The 12298-nt window shown below is 49.2% G+C and overlaps 2 protein-coding genes across 7 annotated transcripts in view; one reads left to right on the plus strand and one right to left on the minus strand.

Annotated features, from left to right (window-relative positions):
• The first annotated feature begins 355 nt into the window (after positions 1-355).
• Positions 356-10770, plus strand: MVB12A (multivesicular body subunit 12A). 4 transcript variants are annotated; one of them, XM_074980339.1, is made up of 9 exons: positions 356-488; positions 2724-2822; positions 3382-3478; positions 4155-4281; positions 4380-4511; positions 5254-5360; positions 5840-5904; positions 6143-6199; positions 10638-10770. In XM_074980339.1, the coding sequence occupies exons 1-9, from the start codon at positions 405-407 to the stop codon at positions 10701-10703; spliced, it is 834 nt and encodes a 277-aa protein (XP_074836440.1). In that variant the 5' UTR covers positions 356-404; the 3' UTR covers positions 10704-10770. The 4 variants fall into 4 exon arrangements, with proteins under 4 accessions (XP_074836440.1, XP_074836441.1, XP_074836443.1 ...); XM_074980340.1 differs by lacking the exon at positions 10638-10770 and adding an exon at positions 6358-7969; XM_074980342.1 differs by lacking the exon at positions 4380-4511.
• ATP13A1 (ATPase 13A1) overlaps positions 7727-12298 on the minus strand; it is a 34300-nt gene continuing 29728 nt past the window's right edge. For 2 of the 3 annotated variants that reach the window (XM_074980337.1, XM_074980338.1), the window contains 4 exons: positions 11137-11279; positions 10662-10773; positions 10082-10225; positions 7727-8165 (listed from right to left, as the gene is read on the minus strand). In XM_074980337.1, the coding sequence (XP_074836438.1) occupies positions 8055-8165; positions 10082-10225; positions 10662-10773; positions 11137-11279 (510 nt within the window). In that variant the 3' untranslated portion in view covers positions 7727-8054. The remainder of the gene's footprint in view (positions 8166-10081; positions 10226-10661; positions 10774-11136; positions 11280-12298) is intronic. The other variant, XR_012642830.1, reaches the window with a different exon arrangement.

Genomic DNA, 12298 nt, shown 5'->3' on the forward strand with positions numbered 1-12298 from the left:
CTGTCCACGTCTCCGTCTCCGTCCACGCAATAAAGCTGCAGAGAGCGACACCTACTGCCGCGTGTGCCCGTCCGGGGCGCGCGCCCGGCCCCTCCCTGCAGGGAGCGCGAGGGAATGGGGCGAACCACCAGACACCGAAGGGGGGGGGGGAACGGGAGTGGTTTTCACCCAATGGGAACTGGTGGCGCATGCGTGCCAGATCGCCTTGGTGTGTTCTCGCTTCTTCATCTGTGTGAGGCGTGCGCGCTGGCGGAAGGACAGCTGTTGATTGGTTTGGGAAGACGTCGCTCTCAGATGAGTCCAATCAGAGGCGAATGTTAGCTGAGCCATCCAGTAGGGTGAAGGGAGGGGGGGACCCGCCTCGAGCGGCTGGGCCCCAAGAGTCACTGGGGACCGAGCGCGAGATGGCGGAGCTGCAGGCACAGACCCCGCTGACGGGGGTGGCCTGGGCCGCCAGCACTGGCGCGGCGCCCGCCGGCTGGACAACGGTGAGAGTCCCGCCCCCTTTAACATGCCCCTGGCCGCGGGGCCGCTCCGCCCACTTCACCTAGTCGCGTGCGGTCCCCCCCCGCACTTAAAAATCCGCCCGCCCCCCGCCAAACAACCCCCCCCTCCCCCGGAACATCCCTCCCACGACCCCCCCGCCGGAACATCCCTCCCCCACACATCCCCCGCCAAACAACCCCCCCCCAGAACATCCCTCCCCCCGCCCCGAACAGCCCTCTGCACATCCCTCCCCCCCCCGGGAACATCCCTCCCCCACAGCACACCCCAAACAACCCGTGCCACCCAGAACATCCCTCCCCCAAACAGCCCCCCCAAAATAACCTGCTTCCCGGAACATCCTTCCCCCAAACAGCCTCCCCCTTAAACAACCCGCCCCCCGGAACATCCTTCCCCCAAACAGCCCCCCCCAGAACATCCCTCCCCCCGCCCCGAACAGCCCTCTGCACATCCCCCCCCCCCCCCCCGGGAACATCCCTCCCCCACAGCACACCCCAAACAACCCGTGCCACCCAGAACATCCCTCCCCCAAACAGCCCCCCCAAAATAACCTGCTTCCCGGAACATCCTTCCCCCAAACAGCCTCCCCCTTAAACAACCCGCCCCCCGGAACATCCTTCCCTCCAAACAGCCCACCCCCCCCCGGAACATCCTTCCCCCAAACAGCCCCCCCCCGAACAACCTGCCCCCCCCGAACATCCCTCCTCTCCAGCCCCCCCAAACAACCCACCCCCCCAAATCATCCCCCCGCAGCCCTCCCAAACAACCTGCGCCCCCTGCAGGCCCCACCCCGAATATCCCTCCCCAGCTGCCTCCCCAAAACACCTGCCCCCCCGCCCCCCAAACAACCCACCTCCTGGAATATCCCTCCCTTTCAGCCCCCTCCAAGCAACCTGCCCTCCCCCCCACAGCTCCCCCTGGAACATCCCTCCCTGCAGCCTCCTCTGAGCAGCCTGCCCCTACCACACACACACCCCCGAACATCCCTGCCCCGCAGCCCCCTCCAAACAACCCACCTCCCGGAATATCCCTCACTTTCAGCCCTTTCCAACCTCCCCCCCGCCACAGCCCCTCCAGAACGTCCCTCCCCTGCAGCCCCCACCAAAGAACCTGCCTTCTCACAGCCCCACTGGAACATCCCTCCCCTGCCAAACAGCCCCCCCCCCCCAAAACAACCCACTCCCCAAACATCCCTCCCCTGTACCTCCCCCCAAGCAACCCCCTAGAACATCCCTCCCCCAGAGCCCCCCCAAACAACCGGTCCCCCCTAGAACATTCCCCCTTTGCACTCCATCCAAACAACCTGCCCCTTCACAGCTCCCCTGGAATATTCCTCTCCCACAGCCTGTTCTAAGCAAACCAACCGGCAGCCCACCTGGAACATCCCTCCCCCGCACCCCCCCGCTAAACAGCCTGCCTCACCAGAACATCCCTCCCCCCACAGCCTCCTCGGAACATCCCTCCCTACAACCCCCTCCAAGCAACCTGCCCCCCCCCACCCCCCTGGAACATTCCCCCCCACCCCCCGCGGCCCCCTCCAAACAACCTCACCCCCCCGCCCCGCAGCCCCTCCAGAGCATCTCTCCCCCTCAACCCCTGCCAAAGAACCTACGCGCCCATGCCCCCCCCCCCGGAACATCCCTCCCCCACAGCCCCCTCCAAGCAACCTGCCCCCCCCACAACCAACACCCCCCCCCGCCGAACATCCCCCTGGTACCCTCTCCAACCAGCCTGCCCCCTCACAGCCCCCCCCCCCCACGGAACATCCCCTGCCAAAAAGCCCCCCCCCAAACAACCTGCCCCCCCCCGAACATCCCCCCTACACCCCCTCCAACCAACCTGCTCCCTCACGGCCCCCCCCGAACAGCCCTCCCCTGCCCCCCGCCAAACAGTCCGTTCCCCCACAGCCCCCTCCAAACATCCTGCCCCCAAAACATCCCTCCCTGCAATCCCCACCAAACAACCCGCCCCCCCCGAACCCGCAACCCCAGCCAAACAACCATCCCCCCCCGAACATCCCTCCCCCACAGCCCCGTCCCACACACAGCCCCCCCCGAACGTTCCTCCCCTCACAATCCCTGCAATCCCCTCCAAACAACTTGCTCTTTCTGCTAGAACCGCCCCCCCCCCCCCCGCATCCCCTCCTGGCCTCTCCAGCCTGCCCCTTCCCCCCCCCCCCCCCCCCCCGCAAACTCACAGCTTGTGTCTCCTCCGCACAGATCACCACCACCCTAGAAGGCACCACAGCCAGCTTTGGGAAGGGCTTTGGGCAGAAATCCGGCTATGTCTTGTGCATCACCTCAGCTGTGACTAGCGAAGTAGGAAGTGCCCTGTTGGGGGGGGGGGGGGGTGTGGGTGGCGGCTGCCTGTGGAAGTGGGAGGGCAGCTGTATGCTATTGGTCACCAGGCATGCTGCCTGCAAGTTCTGCTTTCTCTGACTGTAACAAGTCTCCCCCAACCCAAAGTGGCTGCTCTGCTCAGCTGCATGTGGCCCTACCCACCCATCAACCTGGCCCCAGCCATGCCCCTCCCCCACCAAGGCATGGTCTCCTCTTAGCTTATAATTCAAGGTTGGGGTGCACACCCACCCATCTAGTCAGGGCCCTAGCCCAGTGGGCCTCACCCTACACCACTTGCTTTTGTGCCTGTGTTTGTGTTCCCAGGCCTTGTGCTAACTGTGGGGCCTCCACATGCCCCGATGAGCACGGCCCTAATGCTAACTACAACCAAACCTGGCTTACATCTGCACCCCCCCCCACCCCCCCCCCCAAAAAAAACCAAAAAAAACAAAAAAACAAAAAACTGCAACGTGCACTTGCACAAGGGGTGTATCTCAATCTAATATACAGGCACCTGCCCTGCTTCTCTGTCTTTCAGCCCTCCCTAGGCACTGTGGTGGCCGATGTGCAGATCCTGAGTGAAAAAACACCGCTCCCACCAGGATATGTTTACATTAGGGAGTTCTTAGAGCCAAGTGAGTTTTGTTGCTCCAGGATAAAGGCAGCTAGCATATACATGCTCTGCCCCCCCCCGGCTCCCTATTTAGCCCATTTATGTAACTTCTTTTTTTTTAAATCCCAACTTCCTTGCATGTGAGCAAATTGAGCCCAAACGTGCTGCAGGTATACCACTGAGTGGCTGGAACTAGCATGCAGGAATTCTTGGCTCTGCTGCACGCTCATGTAGGGCTAAATTTGGGGGGGGGGGGCGGGCACGGCGATGTTTATGTAATACAGTGAGCAGGTTGGTGACACATCACGCTCACAAAGCCACTTGTGCAGACAGCATTCCACATGCTTACCCCCCCCCCGTGCCGCACCGGCCCCCCGCCCCCATCCCCCCAAATCCGTTTATGGACTCTTCCTGTGCAAGGTTTTTTTTCTGTTTAGCTAAGCTTTTCTTTGCTAAAGCTGCCTGAGAGAGGATTTTTTTTTTTCACGTGCTCTGCTTCTCTTGCCTGCCTTACCTGCTTTAATGTTTGTCTCCTACTGTTGTTATCCTTGTTTTTTTCCCTTCAGCCAGCATTCACACTGTTCAGGTAAGGCCTGCTGCAGAGACTGATTTTTTTTTGCTTTTTAAACATTGCATGAGTTTTATTGCTAACAAATGTAGGACTTTCCCGTGATGCCTTGCTTTCTGTTTCCTGTTAGGAATGACTGTTTCCAAGAAGAAACGTGTCTGTATGAAGCTTGTCCCATTAGATTCAGCAGAATTAGTTGTATTTGACATTATGCTGAGTGGCAAGAGTAAAGTGGTCCCATGCTATATGAAAATAGGGTAAGAGACTGCCATTGTTTACTCTGGCTGCAGGTCTAGCTTGCTGTGCCTTTAGTTTTCAGTGTTTTTCTCCCCCCCCCCCCCGCTTTCTTTCCCAGGGAAATTAGCAGCTTTGCTGTTTGGTGTAAAAAGGGGCAACTTGTCAAACCTAAACCCCTTCCAAAACCAAGGGGCATCAGTCTAGAAATGAAGGGGCTTTCATTGGAGACTACAGACCTAGATAGAAAAAAGTAAGTGACTTTATAGTATTTTGCAGAAAGGTGAGGGTATGTTCCCTGACCAGAATTGAACCAGGGCCACAGCATTACAGCACAGATTACTGACGTGTAGCCTCTAGCCCTCACCCTTCATTTTTATTGGGACCTGGCTTGAATTAGGCATAATTTCCAGTTTGTTATTGCAGGGGGCTGCTGATGCTTTGCTTTCTCCTTGTGCTACCACTCAGGATTATGCAAAATACCTTAGCTGCTTTTGACAAACAGGAAGTACCTCGTTCATAGAGAGACTGGGACTGCATAGAAGTGGCAGCTGTGCACCTCGGGTTTACTTAGCCTTAAGAACATACTCTAGTGTAAGGCACTAGCAAGTCTTAATTTGCAGTATTGTTACAGCTGTGTTACTGCCAGCCTCCTAAAGAAACATGGTGGGTGAGGAAATACCTTTTCTTGGATGTTTTGGGCAAGCACGATGGGCTTTGAAGCTACAGAATTCTTGCTGGTGGGGCTCAGGTGTCTGTCTCCTGGTGCTGTGAGCTGACACAGAGATCACAGTGGCATTCAGAGTTGGCCCTTCCATCATGACCATCTCCCAGCTGGCTATATCAGAAGCAGGGAGTGCAGCCCTAGAGGGTAGGAGCTGCTGCTGCTGTTACTGGAGGATGAATTTTTTTATGTCTTGTTTTTTTCTTTTTGTGCTGTTTTACAAATGTGAAACTCTGATACCTTGATTTGTAAATTGTCTAATCCCTTGCAGCTCAGAACTTCCATCAGAAAAGTCTTTGACTAGACCTGGCTCAAAACATGCATCCATTAAGCGAGAGGATTGCATTTATGATACATCTAACCTCTATGGCATCTCAGGTAAGTGACTTTCTCCTTCTAGATATAATGCCCAACAGTGGGTTTAGGACAAACACACTGCATTACATTAATTGCTTAGTCATATTGCTTTTTTCCTCTATCTAGTTAAAAAAATCCAGTCAAAGATATTACATAATCAGAAAGCACACTTGGAGTGGGTTATGCAGGCAGATGGGTAATCCATCTTGTATATCTTCCCAGAGGGTATTGCTTTCTCATGAGTGGTATAATGGGATGTCACAAAAAAGAGGATAAGGTAGTCCCTCTGAGCCTTACTCTCACCCACTCTTCAAGCCATCTGGCAATTCACAAATTAGTACTTGCATGCATCTTAAACAGTGGGGTGAATTTAGCACTCACCTGTTGAAGGACTGTCCATGGAACCAGATTTTCATACAGGCCTGCCAATGCTCTGTAACACAGTGCTTCCACACTGTTGTTCAGCTAAAGCTCTCTCATGAGCATTTCTTTTTTTCCAGCCATGGATGGGGTACCTTTCACACTACACCCCAAATTTGAAAGCAGCATCACTACTGGGACTAATGTAAGTATCAGTAAAAGGAATTAGTATAATGTCCTTTTAAGGTTTTATTAAATTACTCTTTCAGAGCTAAGACAGTTATGCAGTCCCATGGGCTGATGATTTTATGTATTTTCATGTAGGAAATATCTTTTGTTTCCTGGCTGTTACAAACAGTTCTGTAGAATAAACTACTAGGGGATGAGGAGGATGCTAGGAGAACAAGAATATATTACTTATTGTAGTTATCTCTATTTTATAGGCCTTTTCCATCTTCATGGACTTGAACATTAAGTCTCTTGCAGACATTGAGAAGGAGGTAAGTAATTCACTCTAGGCTGCCCTCTGGTCTCACTGGTAATACCAAGTGAGAGTAGAAAAGGATGGAAGCTTCAGGGTGGCTGAACATGACTGTATGAATTAACTGCTATAAGAGAGAGAGCACTTTCTATTTATGAACCTTGTTTTTTGTTTCAGTATGACTATGCCTTTGTAGTTGAAAGGACTGCAGCTGCCAGACTCCCACCCAGCATCTGTTAGCAGAAAGCAGCATGGGGTACATGTCACTTCGAGCAGACAAAGTTGCCATCTTCCTACTAATCATTCCATTGAGGCTGGCTGTTGCCTTAGGTGCATAAACAGTTGTGGTGGAGTCAGTTCTCCAAAGGACATTCCTGTAAAGAACTGAGTGACCTTTTCTCTTTCTGCCTTTTAATTTTGTGGTATTTAAATCTGTAATCAGCTTGGTGCTCACTAGTATCCAGCATTTTTCTAAGATTATATTCACAAGCAAAGTCAAATAAGTTTATTTCTACTTGCAGCCTAGAGTTATGTCTGTGTCTGCAATAAAAGACACAGGCATGGCCAGAACAGGCTTGGGCTGGTGGACAATGTTCCCTCTATTGGACACATGAAAAAAAAATCCCCATATGGATGGAGAAGATTAATTTTTTTTGTGGATCAGGACACATGACTGTGTACCACTAGTAAAAATAAAATCTAGCGTTGGGTATGCTGTTAAATCAGGCACATGGCAAGTGACTCCCTCCTGAGTGGCTACAAAAGCGCACAACTTACAGGGAACCTTGCCGGTAGATTAAAAATGGCAGGAGAGATGCTTGGGCTGGAACCTGGACTTTTAGACCTTCCCCCGGTCATGAGGCTGCAGTTCAAAACCAGCTACACTTCAGGTTTTAAACCCTCAGCCAGAGTCAGCTGTCCGCAGGTTTAAAACTTGCTTTTTTTAAAAACTGCAATGTTCAGTATTCCACTGTCACCCATATTTAGCTTTCCATTGAAGTTAAGACTTATTTGGTGGTGCAGGGGGAGAGGAAGAGATGTCTCAACCACCTTAACTCTCTTAACCAAATATCCTGCAGTTTTTTTAAGAGCTAACCATGTGTTTTACTTTCTTTGTAGCAGACAGCAAGACACTAATATTTTGTTCAGTCTTTGTTGAAAGATTAAGAAAAATTGGGTATTGAACATTTTTTCTTAGGTCTGTTAGCACCAGCTCTTTTCTCACTGTTATCAACTTTTTATTTTGGATAATTTTCCCTCTCCTTTTTAATGGGTAAGTTTTATAACTTTTTATACAGCAGAAATACTAAGCAAACTAAGGGGCTAAAGAGGTTGCTGCTACTGTCATACTAATTAAAACCAGCCTCTGTTCACATCCTCCTTGCATATTTATGACTCAGTGAGCTTGACAACTGTTCCTGCTGTTTCTTTCATGACTGAGGGACTTGAATGTGTGTCTGAACCTCCAAATTTGTGTAGCAGAAATAACTCTTGTTACTCAAAGGTTGAGCACTTAAACTACTTGCCACATAAAAGAAATTCTAAATGTGTTTTAAAATACGTTGATTCTAATTTAATTACCAAATTCTGTAAACGTTTCCTCAGGCATAGGGCAGTACAAAACTCCCAACAGATAACATCCTGCAAATGTTATTTAAAAGGGTAGTGCCCTATGCATCCTTGATTGTTACACCAAGTGATTTCCAAACGAGCACTTCAGAGTGCCTTCCCAGGCCTGCTCCAGAGCAGGGTTAAGTCACTGACAAAAGAATAAAGATCCTTTTTATAATGTTGTGTCCTTTCACTGTTGTCCTTCACACTTGTATACCATGTGTACTCAGCACTGCTGGGGTGTTGGAGGCTTGGAATTGGTTTCAGGAAGGCACTTTAAGTTTTGCACTTCCCAGCAGAAACTGAAGAATCCGGTCCACCACCAATGCGAGGAGGAAGTCAGCCAGCAAGACTTGAGCAATCACAATCTTAAACTAAAGGGAAAGCAGAAAAGATAAGTTATTTTGGCTAAGTAACAACACAAGCTATAATTTATTCTTAATGGGCAATTAAGGGCCAAGCAGGACTTCAGCAAAATAAATAGACAAATATAGCACACCAGTGAATTGTGCAAGTCAGCACTTAGTACAGAACTGGACAGTCCAGTCCTCACAGCTCTGTACTGCCACAAGGAAGCAGGGATGCAAAATGAACTCTTGCCTCATGTTACCAGACCCAGAAATGTAGTCTTTCCTGAGATGGGGAAAGAGACAGGATGCTGTGAGAGACTAGGAGAGAAGAGCAGGGGTCAAATGAAAGCTTACTGAGCCAGTAAACTGCAGTGCTGTACTAGGCATGAATTTAAACATGTCTACAGCTAAGTAAATATGTGAAAGAAGTTCAAAGATACTATTGCTGTGCCTCAGGCAGGACGCAGATCTTCCAAATATCAACAAGGGGCAAGTTTGGGAAAGTAACCCAGCTCTTCTTAGGTGAAGGGCATTTAGGACAAGTAGCTGCAGCTCTTAGATTGTTTTCTTTTTCAACAATGAGAACACAAACTACATTATGGAAGAGAGTATCTTTAAAAAGAAACATCCCTTAGACTCACAGATCCATAGGTTCAGAAGGGGGTATTCCCGGCATTCTGTGCCCCAAAATTTTGCACACAATATTTTAAAATTCCACAAATCCTGCAAATTTGCTTTATCAAATAAATGCGATGGCCTCAGGATGGCAGTGGGGACCACAGGCCACTGGCTGCATAGAGGTGAGAAGTGACTGTGGAGTTCTTCCTCCCCTCCCTGAGGGCACAGACTTTGTGGTGAGGTTGCATGCAACCTGTACACAACACAAGGAACAGACCTGCTGCAGAAATACCTGAAGGCTCTCTCTCTCTATTTCCAGTGCACCAGATGTGGGCAGGCAGCATCAAAGCATGGAAGGGCTCTTTTTTTGGAGTCGGGGGGGAGAAGAGAGAGGAGAGAGATCCAGGTGTGGTTGAAAGGGTTCTGCATGGGGCACTCTAGATGCAGGTAACTCAGTGAGGGACCCATGTACAGGAGGATCTGGATGCACAGATGTTTCTAGGGGTATTCTAGGTGCAAGAGTAACGGATTCAGTGTGTGGTGGGGTGTTTCCAAGTGAAGATAGATGGATCTCAACGGGGGGGAGGGGGTCCAGCTGTTGGAGTCAAGTTCAGCAGAGTTGGGGATTCAGATGCCCGGGGAGGGGGGTCAGCAGGAGGATCTAGATCTGAGGGGGTCTGGAGGCACAAGGGTTGGGCACATGGGGAAACAGCTCAAGGATCCTCTCTCCCCCCTCCCCCCCCAGCAGCTGAGTGATGGGTGCAGGAATTGAGGGATGGGGAGGGAAGAGCTACTGCTGGAGGTGGTTTTGATCTAGCCCAGATGCTGTCCAGGGGATGAGGAATTCCTGTCTGCTCCAGTCTAACTGGGAATAGCAGTTGAGCACAGCACAGGGTAGGAGCTAAAAAGCTGGGTATTTCACAGTGATTTACATTTCTGCTGGCTGCCTCATGCACCCAAAACATGCTGGAGGGTCGCAGAATCACTCTTGTCTATACCCCTTCGCTGCAGAAAAATGACTTTCTGATAGGAAAGCACAGAAGTCTTCAGGGGACATAAATTCTGCGCACAACAGCACAGAATTCACCAGGAATACAAGAGATGTTGAGGGTCATCCACTCTGTGTTTGGGTTGCACACGGGGGAATTCAGAATTCAAGCTGACGTTCAGCATTTTGCAGATGTTAGGTGCCTGACTGCCATTGAAATCATTGGGTACTAACTTCTTCAGGGCCCTTGAAAAGTCCTGGCTGTAGCAGTTCCATTGTATTTGTTTCTAGAGCAGTTACTCCAAAAGAGTCTGCCATCCTGTTCTCTGCTCACCTCCATGGGGATTTCCACCAGCCCAAACTTTTCACTGAATTCTGGTGAGGAACCTGTCAAAAGGCCCACAATGGCCAGTCCTGAAAGGATAATGCTCCAAAGTAGAGGTTTGTTCTCTCGCAGACTCTCCATAAAAGGGTGGCCCTGAAATGGCAAATGCAGCATTGAAACAACAGCAGAGCAGAACTGCTGCAGCTCCTATACACAGGGTTTAGTAAGAGGCAGTTTTCAAAGCAGGACAGGAACTTGTATCTCAGACAAGGGACTGATACTTCGATGTATAATTCAGGTATTCCTTGATGCATTCAGGCAAGTTATAGTTGTACATATGCAAATTTTTTCCAAAATCTCAATGGACGTCTCTACTAAATAATTTACACCTATAACATTGCAGTTAAAAATGCAGAATAAATCTTTGTATCTCCTGCAACAACCATGCTGCTAAACTCACACGCACTCCTTTTCAGATTTGCAAACACCTCAGTTCCTTAGGGCACGTTGTTTTGCTGTAACATTACAGTTAAAATACAATTTTGTTCCTTTCCTTCTTTCCCAGAGATGCAAGCTGAGCAATTCCTACCTTGTAATTAATGGTGAAGGTAGCCATCTGCATTGCCATTGACATAATGTAAACTGTGCTATTCACCAGGCTGGGCTCAAACTCCTTGTACAAATCCACAAACTCCTCTTTCCTTCAAAGCAAAAAAAAAGGGCAATGTCCTTTCTGATTAGTGGAACCCTAGGATCCACACTTTCTAATTTCTGCACCAAGCCCATAACTTTTCTGAGTACAGCTTTTCCCAGACCAATCCCCAAACTCTGCTAAGTTGTCTGGTGACCAGCAACTGAAATCTATGCTTTCTAGTATTTCCCTCCTTCATACCAAAAGTAAAAGTAAGCAGGCAACGGCATCTATGGGAAAATATGAAGAAAAAGCATCACAAAGGCAGCATGTTTCCCTGCACCTTCCCTCCCAGATGGGATTTGCTTGGTGCTCAGTCACAGCCTAAAGAAAAGTGCCAACGTTTTATATGTCAGAAGCAAGCAGCACTCACTTGGAAGAGCTACGGGCTTGTGCACCATGGTACAGATACACCAGGCTAAGGAAATGGACAAGGAACTGCAGCAGCACCGTCAGAACTGTGTAGAGATTAAAGATATTGGGTAACGGACGCTCCCTGGAAAGTGTCTTCAAAGGCTGGAAACCAAAGGAAACAGACACCAGGATTTAGCAGACTAAAAAAATAGTACAAAGATGATGAAGCTGGCATCATTGGCCAAGCAGCCAGCAAAATCCTGTCTATGTTAACTGTCCATGAGATGCCCAGCTATTATAAATTCTATTTCACACAAATCCATGGCTGTGCGCCACAGGCGATAGCCTGTCTCAGATGAATAATGTCTGCATATTGACACGGGCCCTGGCAAGCTGAACAAAAATGTACTCTGTCCAATTTCACTATTAATAGGACTGTCAAGCAATTAAAAACACAAATAATGTAATTGCATTGTTAACCAATAATAGAAAACTATTTCTTTAAATATTTTGGGGAGTTTTCTACATTTTCAAATATTTTGATTTCTATTACCACACAGAATGCAACCAGCATGGTGCAGAGTGCGTGTGTATTTTTATATATATATTGTGGAGAAATTGGAGAGGGTCCAAAGGAGAGCAACGAGAATAATCAAAGGTCTAGAGAACATGATCTATGAAGAAAGGCTGAAAGAACTGGGCTTGTTTAGTTTGGAAAAGAGAAGATTGAGGGGGGCATGAGGGAGGGAACTTGTTCTTCCTTGCCTCTGAGGATAGAACAAGAGGCAATGGACTGAAATTGCAGCAGGGGAGGTTCAGGTTGGACATTAGGAAAAAGTTCCTAACTGTCAGGGTGATCAAACACTGGAACGAATTGCCAAGGGAGGTGGTAGAATCTCCATCACTGGAGCTATTTAAGAAGAGGTTAGATAGATGGCTTTCAGGGGTGGTCTAGAAAGTGCTTGGTCCTGTCATGAGGGCAGGGGGCTGGACTCGATGGCCTCTCGAGGTCCCTTCCAGTCCTACTCTTCTATGATTCTATATTTTTACAAATATTTGCATTGTAAAAAGCAAAAGAAATAATCTTTTTTTTAATTCATCTCATAGAAGTGTAGCAGTGCAAGCTCTGTATTAAGAAAGCTGACTTTACAAATGTGGAATTATGTACTGGATTCAAAAAT

This window comes from Carettochelys insculpta, chromosome 29 (assembly GCF_033958435.1).
Source record: "Carettochelys insculpta isolate YL-2023 chromosome 29, ASM3395843v1, whole genome shotgun sequence".
Taxonomy (NCBI): Eukaryota; Metazoa; Chordata; order Testudines; family Carettochelyidae; genus Carettochelys; species Carettochelys insculpta.